At 37.9% G+C, this 18,641-nt stretch overlaps 1 protein-coding gene across 5 annotated transcripts in view; it reads left to right on the top strand.

Moving 5' to 3' along the window:
- Positions 1–18,641, top strand: part of FRMD6 (FERM domain containing 6) — a 92,692-nt gene that overhangs the window by 60,141 nt on the left and 13,910 nt on the right. For 4 of the 5 annotated variants that reach the window (XM_037155618.2, XM_037155617.2, XM_037155615.2 and 1 more), the window contains exons 3-9: positions 2,750–2,840; positions 5,868–5,971; positions 6,964–7,040; positions 9,237–9,423; positions 12,861–13,016; positions 16,026–16,091; positions 17,380–17,448. In XM_037155618.2, coding sequence (XP_037011513.2) covers positions 2,750–2,840; positions 5,868–5,971; positions 6,964–7,040; positions 9,237–9,423; positions 12,861–13,016; positions 16,026–16,091; positions 17,380–17,448 — 750 coding nt within the window. The remainder of the gene's footprint in view (positions 1–2,749; positions 2,841–5,867; positions 5,972–6,963; positions 7,041–9,236; positions 9,424–12,860; positions 13,017–16,025; positions 16,092–17,379; positions 17,449–18,641) is intronic. The other variant, XM_037155619.2, reaches the window with a different exon arrangement.

The following is an 18,641-nucleotide window of genomic DNA, read 5'->3' as shown; positions in this document are numbered from 1 at the left end:
TTGCTTGTTTCTGAACTTCATGCCTCTGGAATTTGTGTTATTTTTGTATTCAGAAAAAACAGCTGCTGTCTGTAGAGTTGTGGTGTAAAAAAATAACTGTAACAAAAACTATTTCATTCATGGCCTGTTTTTTCATCATTTCTTAATTGGTTTTTAAGCAAAGACAGTTTATTTTCTGAGAGTGTATTGATAGAATGTTGTCTTTCTGAATGTGGGGTAAATTTAGTGTTTTGGTCATTGTGAATTCTCTGTGAGTTTCACTAATAGGGGCTGCTTTAAATGATTTAGTCATCAGATAAATATCAAATGTGGAAATTTGGAAATTTTTAGAAATAAAATCATGGTAAATGTAAGAGCCAAAAATTCATGAGTGACATAAATTGTGACTAAGAGCTTATACCTCTTAACTGAAACTAGAATGAACAGTTTTTTTGTTTTGTTTGGGGGGATTGTTTTGTTTTTTCCCCTTGGACCATATTTTAAATATCTGTGCCCCGAAACCCATTGATATTTAGGATCAAATCCTGTTTTTGTTAAAAACTTCCATGTAGAGTATATTTTTAGATAATGCCTTAATTCTTATTCAATACCTCATACTCTATAGCACTTTTTAAAGTTCCTATTTCTCCCAAAGATTAAAGAATGAAACATTGCACAACAGCTAAAATGTAGCCTTAAAAGACTTTACAGTATGCTGATACAAAAAACTCAGGCTTGTTTTCACAGCAGGTAAGACTTCAGAGACACAGCCTTAGTTAATTGCAGTTTTTAAATAAGAACACTGTACTTACCTGGTAGTTGTTAAAGAGCTTTATCAGTAGGCTGCAAATACTTGATTTTAACTTACAGAATAATAATAATAATTACATGCTATGTATGAAGGAAATGTACAGCATTAATTGAACAAGAGTTACACAAGACAGCGTAGCTTATTTTTATGTACAGTTTGTGGTTTAAGAATTCTTATGTTAAAAACTTTTCATCACATTGTATCCCAAGTGCTTTATATATAACATTTTTAAATACAGTCAAAACTAGGGATTAGAGGTGCTGCCCTAAACTGTATGACACATTCTAAGCCTCAAATTTGTAGTATATAGTTTAATTTTGTATAACATGTGATACTTTTTCCTTTATCATTTTGTTTATTTAAGCTTATTTGTAAAATAGAATTATGGTAATACAGAACTCAAAATCCAAGGTCTTTTTAATAAACGAAAAAGATAATGATTTCCTGCTGGCACGTGTAATCTCAGTGCTGTTGGTGGGTTTGCATGAGCACATTTTCCCTGTATTCATGCGTGGCACCTTTATACAGTGACCTTGCTCTGTAGATGAGAGTAGTCTGAGTGGTGGCCAGAGCAGAGGGAGCCCACAGGGAAATCAGACGCCTGGCTTTCATTCATCAAATATTTACTGAGTGCCTACTATACATCCTGAATATAAAATAAGACACCGTTCCAGCTACACTGAGTTCCTGGTGCTTCTAGGAAGCTGAATTGGTGCTACTCTGGCCTTATCTGAAGATCTTCTGCACTTTCCAGCAGATGAGGTGCTTCAGTTTAGTTGCCCTTTAATAATGAATGTGGAGAAGAGCAGTAAACCAATTGTTCTGAACTCTGCTTGTCACCCACCATTCTGAATTTTCGCCTGTTAGCTATCAAGAAATCTCAGCATGTTTTTATTTTCTGAACCTGAGTTACATACTAAGGAACGATAAAAAGTCATTAACTCAGAATTAACTGATTTAGATTTTGTAATTATTAAAACTGTAAATTGGCATCACTATCATTGAAGATAGAATTTTCAAGTGATAGTACAAATGAGAGGTGAAACACCACATATTATATCATTTTATATATATATATAAAATGATAAACTGTGTTGCACATGTTTTAATATACACATATAAAAATGTTACAGTACACAAATGGGCAAAGTTGTGAGTTATCACCTTTGGCACTTTAAGCTTTCTGGGTTTTATTTTTTTACTTCTACAAAATGAAGAAATTGGCTGCTTCGGTCTCTTCAAGTCAGTTACAACTCCAAGTTCTGGTGATTCTGAATTCAACACGGGTAGACTCAGCACAGTTGCAGTCCCCCAAAACTCTTCATTAAACATTTGATAAGTCCAAAAAGTATCTTTTAAGGACTGTTTTATCATTTAACATGTGACTTTGCAGAATAATGTATTCCCAGAGTTTTAAATTAATGTAGTTTTATGGTATTTGAATTACATAAGAATTCAGAAAAGGAACCTGGTTTAGGTACCTAGAAGGTATAAGACAATAAAATGATTAATTAAGATAAGTAAAAGCTAGGAGTTCATATATTGGACAGTATGTGAATATTTTGCTCAGACCATCAAGAGGAAAACATTCCTTATAAAGATACTACCAAATTAAAACTTTTGATAACCTGAATAGGCTGTTTTGTGTTTTCTTCTGAAATATTTATCATGCACTTTGGGTTGAGACTGAGGCCTTGCCCGTGTATCATGAGATTTTTGAGTCTTCTACAAGACAGACTGCCCTGGTGCTCTGTTACCATGTTGTAAAAATCTGTACTGTGATCACCATCATTGAAACGCAGCCTCGGATGAGCCCTTGCGGTGAGCCAACCATCGTTTACTGCTGTCAGCCTGTCCATTCAAGGCCTCCTTTTAGGACGCATTCAGTTGCCCATTGCGGTTCGTTGTGTGGACTTGGTTGAATTACTATCTCAAGTCGTGTTTTTTTCTCTCCTCCAGGTTAAAATTCTGTGTCACCAGTTGCTGGTCCAGGTGTGTGACCTGCTCAGGCTAAAGGACTGCCACCTCTTTGGACTCAGTGTGATACAGAGTAAGTCTTATGCTCATCTCTGCTGGACTTAGTCAACTCTCCTAAGGAAATGACATTTTATAGCTGTAACTGAAATCATTATTTTTATTCTAGTATTCATTTTTTAAACTTAACTCTTGTGTATTTTTTACAAGATTTAGAATCTTAGATCATGTATTTATTATAGTTTGAACTTAAAAATTGTTTCCTCTTTAGGAGTCTGGATTTTATGTGTTTTTTCTTTCATGTTTTAATGAACCAAGCTTGAATTTTGTTTTCTGGAACAGAAGGAGCAGCTGGAGCTAGTAGGAAATTACCTTCGGTGTTTTGTAATTCAATTTGTTTTATAATTTTGGGCATGAAAAGAAATGTAGGCATAATAGAACTGACTATATTCAGTTGACTATATAACAGTGATCTATTTTTTTATTTTATTTAGTTATTTTTCAAGTACAGTTTTTTTGTCTATTTCTCCCATCCCAGCCCCCCCCCCCCTTGCTCTCCACCTCCCTCCCATTTCCACCCCCCTTAGTTCTCGTTCCTGTGTCCTTCCTATTTGTTCCTCCAAATCCCTCCCCTTTTTTCCCCTTAAATTCCCTTCCCTCTCCCCTCCAGTCACTGTCCCCTTGTTCTCTATTTCAGTGATCTATTAATTTACGCTTATTTTCTGTTTTTCCCTTCTTACCCTTCTCTTTCTTCCAATGACTCTGAGATGTGAGGTTCATTTCCTCTGTATACTTAATGTAGGGAAGATTTTTAAGTAAAGGACTCATCTCCCTCTAACACTTTAGTTAAAGTTAAGTTCCCAGGGTTTACCTGTAGCCATTCCTTATAAGCTTTCTTCCTTCAATTTATATTTTAAATTTTTTTCTAATTTAATTTAGATGCCAAAAACCTTTCATATCTTTGTTCAGTTTTTCAAGAAGAATTTTTTTATGAAATGTTTTTATGTTTTATACTTGGATATGAGTTATATTCTATTATTGGAATTGGTTTAAATTTAAAGGCTTATGATAGCTTGACTCTGGTTAGTACCATAAAATGCTTAGATCTGTCAGGTAGGAAAGTGTATCACAATCAACTGGTAAACAAGGCCATTCTCCCCCAAAATGTGAGCTGTTTCCAGTAGTAGTATTTTCAGGTGAGACCACTCAGACCAGGAAACACATACCAGGAATCAGTGAATCAACCATTTGCTTTTAAGTTTCTTCCTTTGGGAAGGCAGTAAAAATACAAATGCTTAGCTCATCCTTGTATTAGCACATACCTCAGTTGTTCTTTCAAGAAAGGGTCTGGGAGGAAATAAGTTGCCCTATAGATTCTGAGTAACTTTACTTTTACTTCATACTTGAAATTCATACTTACTACAACTACAGCCAGACTGTTTATCTTTGTTGTTCAACAAGTTAGTCTAATAAAACTAGTTTACAGCTTGCTTAAGTTTCTTTTTAATTTTTTTTAATTTTTAAGATATTTTGTTTATTTTTAGACAGAGGGGAAGAAGGGAGGGAGAAGGAGAGGGAGAGAAACATCAGTGTGTGGTTGCCCCCAACCCACAACCCAGGCTCATGCCCTGACTGAAAATTGAACCTACTATCCTTTGGCTCACAGGCCGGCACTCAATCCATTGAGCCACACCAGCCAGGGCTTTAGATTTAAAAATAAGGGTTTTTAAGATGTTCTTTTTAAAAGAGAGATTATAATATGGTAAAAGAATATTGGAACAGAAATCCAGTGACCTGGTTCTAATTCTGACTCTACAACTAGCTAGCTGTGGTCAAACTGTCAGATGGTAGACAGTGGTACTTTAAAAATATGTATGTTCTGTTACAGTGAACAGCCTCAGTTCTCTTCATCATGTTGCTTCTTCAGATGGGAACTCAGGCCAAACACACATCAGATTCAAGGGGAAGGTTGTCTGGTCTTGTGCATTTCATGTTTGATCAGTAGCACATGAGAGGTGGGAGGTGGTGTTAATTGGTCTGATGAGTGGATTGAAGCAGCCTCTTTTCGTTCCGCCTCTGGGACCTTTTTCTTATCCCTTTCATTCAAATTGGTTGACTTAACATTGCCATTTGTAGACAAAGAGTGGCTTTACCCTTCCTCTTTTATGGCACTTTGCCAGTCGAACCCCAGCATTCAGTCAGGAGTCACAGTGTGGTCAAATATGTTGTCCTCAGGGTGGTCAGACTTTCCTTCCAGAATGAGTACATTTTTATGTAGCACTGTCCGTGAGCCTGCCCCCTTAGTGAGGGTTAGAGGGAAAGGAATAAACTTAAAAAAAAAAACATTAAAAACTTTGTACAAGACAGGAATGCTGAAGGTTTTTCTTGGGAAATAAATCTTAAAAGATTCTCTTTGGGAAGTCTGAAAATTTTAAATGTTTTTTACTAGCTTATTTTCACACGTGTAGATCATTTTTATATGGGTTTCTAGCAGTCTTATTTTCTGTTCATCTTGAACTATTTTGGCATTCATTCTTGTTTTGCATAAGATTCTTCTCCTCTTCCCACAAAATCAATCCCAAAGGCAGTATGAGTAATGACTTATCATTTTGTCGTGCTGTATTTTACATGAACACTTAAGGACTATTTATTCTTCACAAAGCATGGGTCAGGCTCCTCCCTTGAAAATGTGCTATTGTCATCAATATTATCTAATTTCTTAAATAGCAGTTGAGATGGTGTTTCTGCATTGCTTCATTATTTTGTACCTGTGAGAAGAGTCTTCTGTGAGCCGAACAAAAGCCCATGTTGATACAAAGCCCAAGTAACTCCCACAGTGTTGGAAGTTAGACTATAAGTTGTAATGACCCTGGAAACTTAAGTAAAAGGAAGAGTAGGAATCTAGTATTTCTTCTCACTATTACATGTCTGGGCCACAGAGCTTATGTCCTAGTATCTTGTTGCATTTTCTTGGTAGTATGTGAATTCAGAGTACATTCCACAAATCTTGAGACTTTTTAAAAACCTGTTCCTATATATATTCTTTTTTTAAAAAATCTAACCTTTTTTATCATCTCGTCTCCTTTTTTGAATTACTGTGCAGATAATGAACATGTGTATATGGAGTTGTCACAAAAGCTTTATAAATATTGTCCAAAGGAATGGAAGAAAGAGGCCAGCAAGGTACGACAATACGAAGTCACTTGGGTGAGATTACGTTTATGAGCAAAATTATCTTGATTTTTTAAAGGTTTATTTTAGCTATTATATATTAAAAATACCATAAACATTTTATACAGCAGAGAAAGGGGGAAATAGAAAAGGGAAATGAGTTTTCTAAGTTCTAAAATGTCACTTTAATGAAATATTAATAGCTTATGGCATATAACTAGATTTGGATATCTGTTCACATAATGTTGGATAGTAAGTTCTCAGTAATCATGGGGTAATGCTTGGAAATGAGAAGCCTGGAAGAACTGCATGTTCCTCTTCCTTGGCTATGCTATTTGTCAAGACCGACATTAGTATTATTGGCAATTTTTGAATCTGCATTTACTACCCTTACGTTTGATGCTTCGTTATTTTATTGTTCTGGTTGCCTTCGGTAAACATCAATTCTGTTTACATAGGGGAGCACTCCCCAGGGATTTACCCAGTGTTTTCAGGATCACCCTAGTAAATCAAGAATAAATCCCCAGTGTCTAACCCTAACCCTCCAATTTGTATTTAAGAATTTGTGGAGTAAAGTGGAAGACCACTTCAAAGCTAACTACAGAGTAAGGAACATGAATGTCTAAATAAACAGCATATTAGAATTTGGTATGTGGAATGTCAGAGGGACAAGAGAACATTTGTAATGAGGAGCAAATGGTCACCACAGGGGACAGAGCTGAGAAAGGAGCTGGAAGGCAGCTAGAAATTTCCACTGGCATTTATTTTTATCTTCCCTTATGCTGTCATTGGCCTTATAGTGAATGAGTATCAAATACAGCGATGATGCTTTTTAACTTCCCGGTTGTGCATGAACCTGGCAACCGTACGGGACAACTGTCTTTCCCCTGCAAGGCCACACTCGTTAGACGTAAATAAAACCTTTCAGTGTTTAAAAAGTACCTTGTAAATAATGGCATTTTACTACTTTTGAAATCCATTGTTGGCATAACTAACAGGAGCTGGGTTCTTCTGTGTCCTTGTTTCAGGGCATAGACCAGTTCGGGCCCCCTATGATCATCCACTTCCGAGTGCAGTACTACGTGGAGAATGGCAGACTGATCAGGTATGCGGACAGGGAGGGATTCCAAACCTGTGTCTCCCGTAGCACTCATCTTCCAACATAAATAAACCAAGTGAAGTGCGGTTATGAGTCAAGTTCTCATGCTTGTTCGTCTCTGCCTGCTAGACCATAAATTCTATGAGAATGGAAATTTTTGATTTTTTAAAAATCTTTTTACGTACACGTATCCTCAGGCCCTACAACGGAGGTACAGTGTGCACTCAGTAAATACTCATTAAGTGTGTGAATGACCATGTTAGGCTGTCGATGAAAATGTTAGCAATATCGCTGGCTCACATTTTCTGTATTCCACATTTTCAGTAACACCTCATTCACCGAAAGGATACTTCATTCAAGAAGGAACTAGCACTTTTGTGTAGTGTGGAGAAATTGGTAACAGGACTAACTTCTCGTCTGGTGGCAGTGGGGTCGGCAGGGAGAACTGTCTCCCATACAAGTGCTCGGGCATTACGCAGCCTGGTTTTCTTTTCACTTTGGGGGTCTTGCCTCTGTTCTTGGCAGTAACTTTAAAGCTAAGATTACACCCAGTAGAGTCATCCTGGGAGAATCATTGATGCAATTTAGTGAGAGAGAGTAATTGATTCTTTTTTTTGGAGTTGGCTTCATGAACAGTACTTTGCTCATGTTACAAACTCAGAATTCACTTATTTCAAATGCAGGTTTATCAGTTGAAACTTTCAGAGGTGATTTTGTTGGCTGATAGAAAATACTAAAAATGTGAACTCTGTGTTTTACTTATTTATAATTAAACTTTGAGAAACCCCATATAAGAGACAAAGATACATTTGGCTAGAATCTTTGCTCTTAATATTTATATCATCTTGTATAAATATTAAAATATTTTGTCTTGTATATTAAAATGTAAAATATATTAGCCCATACAGAATTTTTTAAAGAGCTGAGAAACTTTTTAGCTATTCCCAGTTTATATAAAGTTTTTATTCAGCTTACCTACTAAGTATGGAATGCAATAGAAAGAAAGAAAATATGTTATTTAGCCACTAATTAACCCCCTAGGACTAATGAATGTTTAATTTATCCCAATATTTCTGCCCTTTTTTTCCTGAGATGAACTAGTCCAAGCACTGACTGGTCAACATTATAAAAAGAATTGCTTTGAAAAGTACCCTGTCCCAAGGGGGGAAAAATTACATAAAGGCTTTATTTTTATTGTTTGTTTTTGCCATGCTTCTGTTAAATGCTTTACTTTTAAACTCTTTATACTTAAACATGGTCTTGGTTAAAGTAAACCCACATATTATTATCATCAGCTAACGAGCTATGAATGTCAGGTAAACATTCAACCTAAATAATAGGGAGGCAAATAAGTGCGTTAAGTAGACACATACATTTCTTTTTCCATTTTTACTTTGATCACAAAGGCGTCCTGTATGCCCATGACATCTTTTGAAGCTTGGCCATGTTTTCCCCAGTCAGCACTTCTTACTCAGCATGTTTAATGGGGACTATATTTATTTCTGACCTCAGCGGATGGTAATGAGCACACTAGTAGTTTTTCCGTTTTTGAGGAGTAGCATGATTGTCATAACATGTGCCTATTAAAACACACCCATAAAGGAACATACACTTAATAAAAAAAAAGATTTAAGGTAAGCATTTTTCAGTTTGTTCATTCTGAGAGAGGAAAAAAAAGCACCATTTACAGTTAATTTTTTTCTAGACAATCATATAAACAGAAATATTTTTAAAAAAGGACCTTAGAGTATTTGTAATATACTCGGCTGAAAAACAAAAAAAGAGTAGCAAAACATTAAAGCCAAGATCGTCCCCTCAGATTTGTCTTTATGTTATGTGTACAGCATTAGTGTAACAAAATTATTTTAATAGAACAAATGCCTAGGTTTCTCTTGTGAATACTTGTTTCATGAAACGTGTACCATCTTAGAGTGGAATGATTCAGACCTTTTTTCTAGTCTCTGAACGAATCGTATGTTACAGACCTTAAGAAATGTCACCTCTCTCAGTAGGGGTAGTCTGACTTAGAATCCTGCGTTCCCTACAGCCTCCCCTTTTGTCAGTGAGTGGGGAGGGAGGGCGGGGGAGGGAGCAGAAACAGAAGAGCCCCTGTCGGCAGATGCGGAGCAGGCTTTGGGTCTGTTTACATGCCATTGGATTGAACCATCAAAATGTGCGTTCTGTTTTCTTTTATTTTCCTAGTGACAGAGCAGCAAGATACTATTATTACTGGCACCTGAGAAAACAAGTTCTTCATTCTCAGTGTGTGCTCCGAGAGGAGGCCTATTTCCTGCTGGCAGCCTTTGCCCTGCAGGCTGATCTTGGGAACTTCAAAAGGAATAAACACTATGGAAAATACTTCGAGCCGGAGGCTTACTTCCCAGCTTGGGTAGGCACTGTTTTCAGATTCTGGTGTTTTCTCTTGCATGTTTCTCGTGGATTACGCTGCTACTCTTCTTGGTTCAAGAAATGAGAACCCAGATGTTTTATGGCTAGTGAAACCCTTTGTGATGCCCAAATATAAATTTAACACTTGGGAGCATGGTATCCATGATCTCTTCATGTATTCTCACCTGATAGTTAATGCAGAAGATGATTATTCTTCATTCTAAGATGGTGGAACTTGGAATTTGCCAGCTTGCTTTTGGCATTTACACGGCTTTGATCTTCTTACTTACTCTTGATTTGCAGCATTTTCCTCCTCCCCAATAAACCCCATTATAATTTGAAAATATATCATAAGTTGAGACACATTCTATACACCTAACCTACCAAACATCATAGCTTAGCTTCACCTCCCTTAACCATGCTCAGAACACTTACACTCGCCTACAATTAGACAGAATCATCCAACACAAAGCCTGTTTTATAGTCAAGTGCTGAGTGTCTCATGTAAGTTATTGAATATTATACTGAAAATGAAAAACAGAATGGTTGTCTGGGTGCCCAGCATGGGACAAACCCAGCGGAAAGCTTGAAAACAGCCTGAAGATCAGTGTTTGAAGCATTGAACTAAAACAAAAACTGCTGGTAAATCAGTTATTTAACTTCATGGTCCTGTGGCTCCCTGCCACTGCCCAGCATCACGAGAGAGGACCGATCATTCAAAATTTGATGTATGGCTTCTGCTGGATGGGTATGGCTTTCACACCGTTGTAAGTCAAACCGTCGTAAGTCAGGGACCCTCTGTGTAAGTGAACTGCTTGTCCTGACCACCACCTCCTTCACTTCAACAAGGACATTAGGGTTATTCCAGCATGAACCGTCTCAGCTGTCCTTTCTCCACCCCGCCCCTTCTGTACCTGTTCCCATCCTTCTGCCAGGTCTCTCTTGTCTATACCTTTAGCCTCTGCTCAGACTAACTCTCCTTCAGTCAGAACACACGCGACATGTTTGGTTCTCACTGCCCTGTCCTCCGGCAAGAATGAAGGGAAAGAAATGCCACCTCTCTGGCCTTCCCTTTTCAGTAAGGCTTCTAGAAAAAGTAATGTATACTTGATTTTCTAGTTTCTTTACTTCCCACGTGTACTCCTCAACCCACTTCCATCTGCCTTTCCCCACCGCCCCACTAGTAGTGAGGTCCCTGAGGTCACCCGTGAACACTTTTCACTTCTTTTCCTGAATTTCTCAGCTGCATCTGACACTGAGCCCCTCCCAACCTTGGGAGATTTCATCCAGTGTAATGTTTTTAATAACCACCTCTCCTCTGTGTCCGTGAGATAGCTGTTTACCCAAAGGTTTCTCAAATTCAAAATGTGCCAAGTGACATTCATCTTCCCACCACCTCAATTCTGTGTATCCCTACCTCTGAGTTCCTAACCACAGCTAGTGTCACTGCCACCCACCTGTCACCCAGAAACTAGAGAATCTTACAGAATTGTCCCTTATCATCCCTCTTTCTCCCCGTCTCATCCAGTCAACCAGCGCATCCTCTCATGCACACACTTGATAACCCATCACCCAGCGTAAGAAGTAAAGTTTTCTTACTTTGTATTTTTGTTAACTTTCTAAACGTCTGTTGCGTCCTTTCCCCGCCATGGTTCCTCCCATCTCCCGGGTTCTGACTCTCATCAGCACTGATTCTGCTTCTGACTCAAACCTTCAGAGGCTTCTCTGCCACCTGCAGAGTGAAGCCCAGGCTCCCAAGCGTGACTGAGGGTCTTTGCAGGATGTGGCCTCTGCCAGCCTCCCCAGATTCCATTCTCTTATTTTGCTCCTTGAATTTTGTGCTGTAGCATCATCCAGTAATTACTGTGTCTCCACACCCGTGGTGGTTCACAGTCTGACTTTTCTTCCTCTGATCCTTTGAGCCTGTGAAGCCCCTCTCCCTGTTTCACACGAGTACTCCTGTTCACCTTCCACAACTCAGTTCAGGCGTGGTTTTCTGTGATGGACTGACTGTCCAGGTACCCAGCACCCCCCCTCTGGGCTCAACAGGACCCTGTGTTTTACATCTTATTTTGCCCACCCTCTCCCATACCCTCAGTAAACTTGGTATTTCTAGGTATGTTCCAAAGGATGGACATAATAAACTTAAGCTTTTCTGTTTCTTCAGCATTTACCATTATGGTACTCAATATACCTTTCTGTTGACTGACATTGGACAGCACTTCAGTTATTGGAAACTACAAAAGAGGTCACGCTGGACCAAAATTAGCCCCTTTCTGCATTCCCTAGTCATCATCAGGGACTCACTGAACCGTGCTCACCTAAATCAGGGCTTCCCAAAGAGTGCGCCGTGGCACCCGGGATGCCCAGGTGCCAGTGTCCTCAGCCCTGTGGCTCTGCAAAGCCGTTCCTTCACTGCCCTTCCAGATATTATTTTCTTGTGTTCTTTGACTTGAGAAAGGTTGACAACCACTGATAGAGATGATCTCCATGTAAAAGGCATCTAGAAAGAAAAATCCGAAATTTGAATCCTCAGCAGAACTTGATAACTTGCTGGTAATTTATCATGTATGATTTAATAGAAAGAAACAAATTGTTAGTATTTATAAAAACATTTTAAAACTAAAGATTCTCTATTTTTTTTATTCTGATGATTTTAAACACCACTCTTATTTTGTGTAATTCTTTCCTCATTTTATTTTATGAAATCAGGTAGGCCCTTTAACTAATCAGCACCTTTTTCTTAGCCTGCAGCTGCTAGTTACTATGTGTTTTTGACATCTAAAAGCTCAGGCTAGTTACTGGCTGATGAAAATATAGGCACAATGAATTGCAATGAATGTATGAAAGAAATTGTTTTTTCTTAAGTATTCAAATAGACTGTTCGTATCAGCCTGTTATGCAAAAACCACACATTTCAGAGAATTTCTCACAGTCTCCTGCTTTCTTTGGATTAACATTTAGAACCTCCCACTCTGTGGCTGTAATTTTAGAAGAGTTAAGTAGGATCCAGAACCTGAAGATGTGCTGACAGGAGATGTATTTCATGGTACCAGTAATTTGCAAGTATAAGCAATGATATGTACAAAAATTTTGCAAGTTTGCATGGTTTTGTTTTGGCTTTTTTTTTTTTTTTTTTTTTTTTTTTTTTAGTTCTTGGTGAGTTAAAGCCAAGAGAACATATTTTTCCCATTTCTTGTGACTTCTTAGATATGTGGTACTATAGCTGAACTGACTTTGTAGCTTTTAGTATTAGTTGATTCAGCCTAGTAATATAACCAATGGTGAAAACAGAGTAAAAGTGGGAATTTTCTAATAGACATTAGCTAGTTTATACGGCTTATTTTATGTCCTTGTCCTTTCGTCATTTGTGCAAAGATGAGGGTACTAACATCCCTCCAACAAAGGCTGCATTGCACACCCATTGTATTCCAACAGGTTGTTTCCAAGAGAGGGAAGGACTACATCCTGAAGCACATTCCAAACATGCACAAAGATCAGTTTGCACTGACAGCTTCCGAGGCTCATCTTAAATATATCAAAGAGGCCGTCCGACTGGATGATGTCGCCGTTCACTACTACAGACTATATAAGGTACAAAGCTGTAGTGCATCTGCAGCTTCTGAGAAGAACTCCTTTCCAAACTGCTTGTATTTAAAGTTCTCACTTCACTTTTTAATGGGCTTGTACAAGAGCTTCATGGGGCCTACTGTTTGTCATCGGGGGTCATTCTTGGAGTTGGTGACGCTTTTCCTCAGGCCTGGGACAGAGGCTTCCATGGATTCAATGCTGAGATAACACTGGCTGCAAATTGTGAATCTGGCTTTTCAGTGATAAGAAATGGTTCCTTTTCCCCTTTCCAAATCTGCATTTCTGTCCAGGGGAGTAACATGGGCAGCTTGTTCAATCTGTAGTTTTTAATGTTCCTCAAAGTGAAGTCACGCCTGCATCGTATCCATTACCGACAAGAGCATCGCCGTGACATCTGGTGTTTATTGAGTCCTGTGTTTGTGGGGCACACTGTATGTTTATCCTTTTTTTAAAAAGTCCTCACAGCTCAGTAAGATAGGAACTATACTCTTCAATTTTACAGACGAGGAAAGAGACTGAAGACCACAAACCGAGTAAGTTAGCAGAGCCAAGATTCAACCAGGGTCTGTGTGCAAACAGAGCCTGCGTACTTTTCACCACCAAACTCTGCGCTTCCTCAGCCTCTGATGTTCGCTACCCTCTTTTGTGTCCTGTGTATCCCTAGCCTTGTGTCTTCAGAGGTCAGAGGTCACACCCAAATAACAATTGGGGCCAGTCACTCACACTACTGTTTATTATCATCTGTCTTCTCTTCCCTTACGCCTCCTCCTCCCCATTCCCCTCTTATTTCATTAAGTGTCACATCTTTGGCAAGAACTCTGAAATCTCCACTTATAAATACAGAGGTATATTCTCAAACCAAATAGGATGAAGTGGTTCAGAGTGTGGTCTGTTGCACCTAACTTCTGGGACTGACTCCCAGCTTCACCTTTTACCATGCGACCTTAGGCACGTTATTGAGCATCTCTGCTTCAGTCTCCCCGTAGTTAAATGGGGATGGTTGCACTCACCACAGGGGTACAGGTGCAACAACATAACCCCTCGTGGTGAGATCAGCATAACTAGACTGTGGGAGACGGGGTTGTAGTTTGGATATCTGCTGGTTCAGAAAACTTACTAAGGGACCAAAGGATGGTATTTTTTCTCTCTTTAATGCCTAAGGGATGCACTGTTAATGCCCTGCAATCCTTGACGGGCGTAATTGAATTCCATAAATTCTCCTTGGCTAAATTCCTCAAGGACTGAGTTGGTATTTTTTTCCTTAAGATATTTTATTTGTGACACTCAATTTATAGGAAAAAGTGCAAATACACTTTTAACATAAGTTAGTTTACGATTTTAAAATGTATGAGAAGTATCAGTGATGCATTGAAAAGAGTGTGGCTTTGGAATCAAACATCAGTTAGAAACTGCATTACTGCTGATATCACTGGGCCCAAACAAGTGTAATCCTGGGCCATCTATTAAGTGGGAATGACTCTATACATTTCCAAAGCTGAGAAAATTCTGTGAGATAATGAATCTGAGATAACCAGGTGGAGTGCCTGGTACAGTAGTGATTCTTATTTGATAAGAAAGTTTAGTATTTAAACATTTCCTATTAAGAATCATTTGGTGAAGTAGATATCCTCACCTCATCTGCTGTATAAAAATTAATCTTTCAAATTTACTTAAAGTATGATACCTCTACTTGCTGGAGAAAATTACTCTTCTTAAAAGGAAGTAATTAATAATAATGTAACTGAGTGGAATGGGGAAATAGATATTGCTACCTCATGCACAGAGTTTTCATTCTTTGGAGAAGTCAAGTGGCAGCCATTAAAACTGCTTCATTTAAGTCCTGGTTATAAGATTGAAATAAGGTAGATGAAGGGCAGGAAACATTCTGAGAAAAAGAACTCCGAGCTCCTTTCCCAGCACCGCATGCTCGTACCTACACAGACAGCATCTTCATGAGCACAGGCTCATTTCAGGAAGCAGCAGGAAGCCTTGAAAGGGTGATTGGCCTAAACTCACAGCGATGGATTGGTTTCTCCTACTATATGAGCTTTTGTTGGTGTAAAAATATCGGTGGGCAAAAACAGCCCAAAAAGCAAAACCAGGCTGTGTCTTCTCTTTTCTATGCCTGGTGGGGATGCATTTTTCAAAAATATTTTTTAACCATGTTCATGGGAAAACTTGACTAAAGTTAATAAATATCTGTACATGTTCACTTATTGTTTGTACTGAGAAATCTCATAGCAAAAATAGTCACTTAGTAATTTTATGTATCTTTTATTTTAAACTTTGTGTTTTATATCCACTTATTACAGATAAGTACTTAAAAGACAGACAAATTTCTGAGTGCATTCTTAATTGCAGAATTTTTTTCCCTAGATAGTTGTACATTATATTTTACAGTTTATAGTTTAGCTGATAGAATGTATATCATTTTGGCAAGTAATAATTGAACATTTTCAAAATAAGTACTTTTTAAAAAACTAATGGAATATAAAGTTTTTACAGCTTTTATTACCTGTAGTCATGAGGGACCCTTAAATATTTAGGCTTGCCTCTAATTTTAACTTCTGAGCTGGAAGGTGTACCCAGATTGAAACATATGAAGTTTAGTGCATCTCAGAATTTAACTGTGACATTATTTTTAAGATTCTAATATCTAAGAAAAGGTTAAGTATAAGATGGAAAGTAAAAAGAAATGCAAAAGCTGTAAAAATAGGCTTATTTACTGGAGTCCTTGAAAACATAATTATTTAGAATATTGTCAAGTATGAAAATGTATTTAACATAGTGAAAAACACTAATGCTTTTAAATCCCAAGGATTTAAAAATATAGAATATGCCATTATTGATTTACCATGTGCTTATAGATTTCTTAAAGCTTGTAGAAAAATAGGGATGCAAAGGACAAGCGAAGTTATTTCAAGTCAAAAACTTTCCAGTTCTTAAATTTCTCTTCTTTGGTGCTGAATTGTTTATTGAAAAAAATAATACTTTTAAATAAAATTCCTACAGGATAAAAGGGAAATTGAAGCTTCTCTGACCCTTGGATTGACCATGCGGGGAATACAGATTTTCCAGGTTAGTAAATGAGAGAAATAAGTGTCAAAAAGTATCTACTCTTTTTCTTTCTTATTTTTAAAATTTTTTAAAAAATATATTTTATTGATTATGCTATTACAGTTGCACCATTTTCCCCCCTCTTTATTCCCCTCTGCCCTGCATCCCCCCCTCACCCATATTTCCTCCCTCCTTAGTTCATGTCCATGGGTCATGAACATGGCCCATGAACTTATATGTAAGAACTTATATATAAGTTCTTTGGCTTCTCCATTTCCCATATTATTTTAGAGAGGGGAAGGGAGAGAGAAAGAGGGGGAGAGAAACATCAGTGTGTGGTTGCTTCTCACCTGCCCCCTTACTTGGGGACCTGGCCCACAACCCAGACATGTGCCCTGAGTGGGAATCGAACTGGCAGCTTTTTGGATCATAGGCCTGCCCTCAATCCACTGAGCTATGCCAGCCAGGGCTCCCATACTATTCTTAACTTCCCCATCTCTATTTTGTACCTACCAATTATGCTTCTTATTCCCTGTACCTTTTCTCCCATCTACTCTGTCTTAATTGACACTGTGCCTGTGTGGTCCTATGATGGGTTCACCAGTCCATTTGTGCCCATGGATTGTTCATTACTTCTGTTTGTCTACCACAGATGTGGATGATGTGGGATAGACAAAGTGATGCAGTCTAAACCTTGTTAGTAATCACTCTTCTAGAACAGAAAACAAAAGCCAAAGATTGGCCCACGTTTGTAACTGATGTCCAAACATTTTGTGTGACTTCAAATCTGCTCTTTTATCCTGGGGCATTTATAACTGTGTAAAGATGATGTTAATATAGTACCTGACCAGATCTTTTAACTTCCATTATACTTTTCTGATAAAGCTCGTCCCTGGAATAAGTGGGTGGGATGGTGTTATCCTACAGCTATCAACAAGGGGGTAAAACCACCTCTATCTGTGAGCCTGGGAGAACATAAGGGTATCTTATATTTGATGTAGGCAAAATATCCAGATATGAAAGTCTGAGTAACCTTATCTCTCTTTTGGACTTTTGTTTAAAGTTAGGAATAGGCCAAAAGAGAAAAGGGTGCCTTCAAGGGGCCAGGTAATGCAGACACTCACAAACCAGAAGCTACAGAATTTCATCACTAATCTTTTAATTACTGTCTGTAGATCTCCAAAGAGAGTTGAGGACCTCTTTCAGATTTTAATTAATGTATTTTAGTTTTCTGGAAGATAAATTAGAGCCATTTTGGTGTCTGTCAGTTTCATCAGTAACTCTACACGCATTATAATTCTTTCCGCAGAATTTAGATGAAGAGAAACAGTTACTTTACGATTTCCCCTGGACAAATGTTGGAAAGTTGGTGTTTGTGGTAAGTTTAAAATTACTGACTAAAACCAATTAGTCACTTGTTTGTTTTTGTGGATTTTTGTTGTCATTTGTTTTTTGAAACAGTATTATCCCGGACACAAAAGTTAATGTTTTTTAAAAGTTGACAATGAAGATAACTTTCTTGTATTCTTATACGTATACTATAATCCTTGTCACTCATCAGTGGTGAACCTAAAATTAAAGCATCTTATAACAAAATAAATTACTAATTTTAATTTGCGTGCCTGCTCTTCACCACGCTGCCCTGAGTTATTCTACTTGCAGCAGAAACGTGGTGAGAAAAGTGCAAGATTGGTTCATCAAATAGAATTGCTTTAAAAGCGCACAGCCGAAGGATTAAGAAACAGAAAACTATAATCACAGGGTGAGTCGCTGTTAGTGTGGGGGCTGGCCAGTCCTTTTGGAAGTTACTTCTTTTGAACAAAGGATAAAGAGTGATATAAAAAGATGTTTCTATTAATACCTGATTCATTCAAACTCATTATCGTACAGAAATGTCTAGAGTTCTTAACAGGAAAAAATACTTTTATTTTTAGAATATTGAGACTAGTATACTTGTTTGTTGGCTAGAGCATATTTATGATTTTTCCAGCTGTTTCTTTACTTTGCCAGCTATATACATTTTTTAGTAGGGTTCCAAGAATTACAGTTAATAGTGCATTTATCTAGTAGTCATTAAAATACATAATTTGTTCAAAAATTATTGAAAAAATAGACAAAGGAGGAAGATAAAGATTTGTACACATGGACTTCTCTCCCGTGTGGAAGGTGGCCTATATAAACAAAGGACTAAATTGCCGAATAGAATTTGGGTACCGATTCCACACTGCTCTGTGAGTCAAAAGACCTGCTCCTGACTTTACATCACTTTAATTACAGGGCACAGCTCAATCTGGCTTCACTTTACTCATACAGTAAATGGGGTCTGACCTGCCTTCTCCTCAGGGGGTCTCTTGTGTTCCAGCTTTTTGTGAAAGGATCTGAGCTGTTTGAAAATGAGAAAATTATTACCATATTTGCCCCTTTCGTATCCCAAATTAAGTAGTAATAAAATGCGTTTATGAAATTGAGCATTTTGCAGGTCCTAGACTCAGAGGTTCCTGAATCTAATTTTGCATCAGACTCATCTGAGGAGCTTTTTGAAGACACAGATTTCTGTGACTCATTCTCCTA

Source organism: Artibeus jamaicensis, unplaced genomic scaffold (genome assembly GCF_021234435.1).
Source record: "Artibeus jamaicensis isolate MK-2021 breed Jamaican fruit bat unplaced genomic scaffold, CSHL_Jam_final contig_548, whole genome shotgun sequence".
NCBI classification, from domain to species: domain Eukaryota; kingdom Metazoa; phylum Chordata; class Mammalia; order Chiroptera; family Phyllostomidae; genus Artibeus; species Artibeus jamaicensis.
This window is presented reverse-complemented; position numbering and strand designations above follow the sequence as displayed.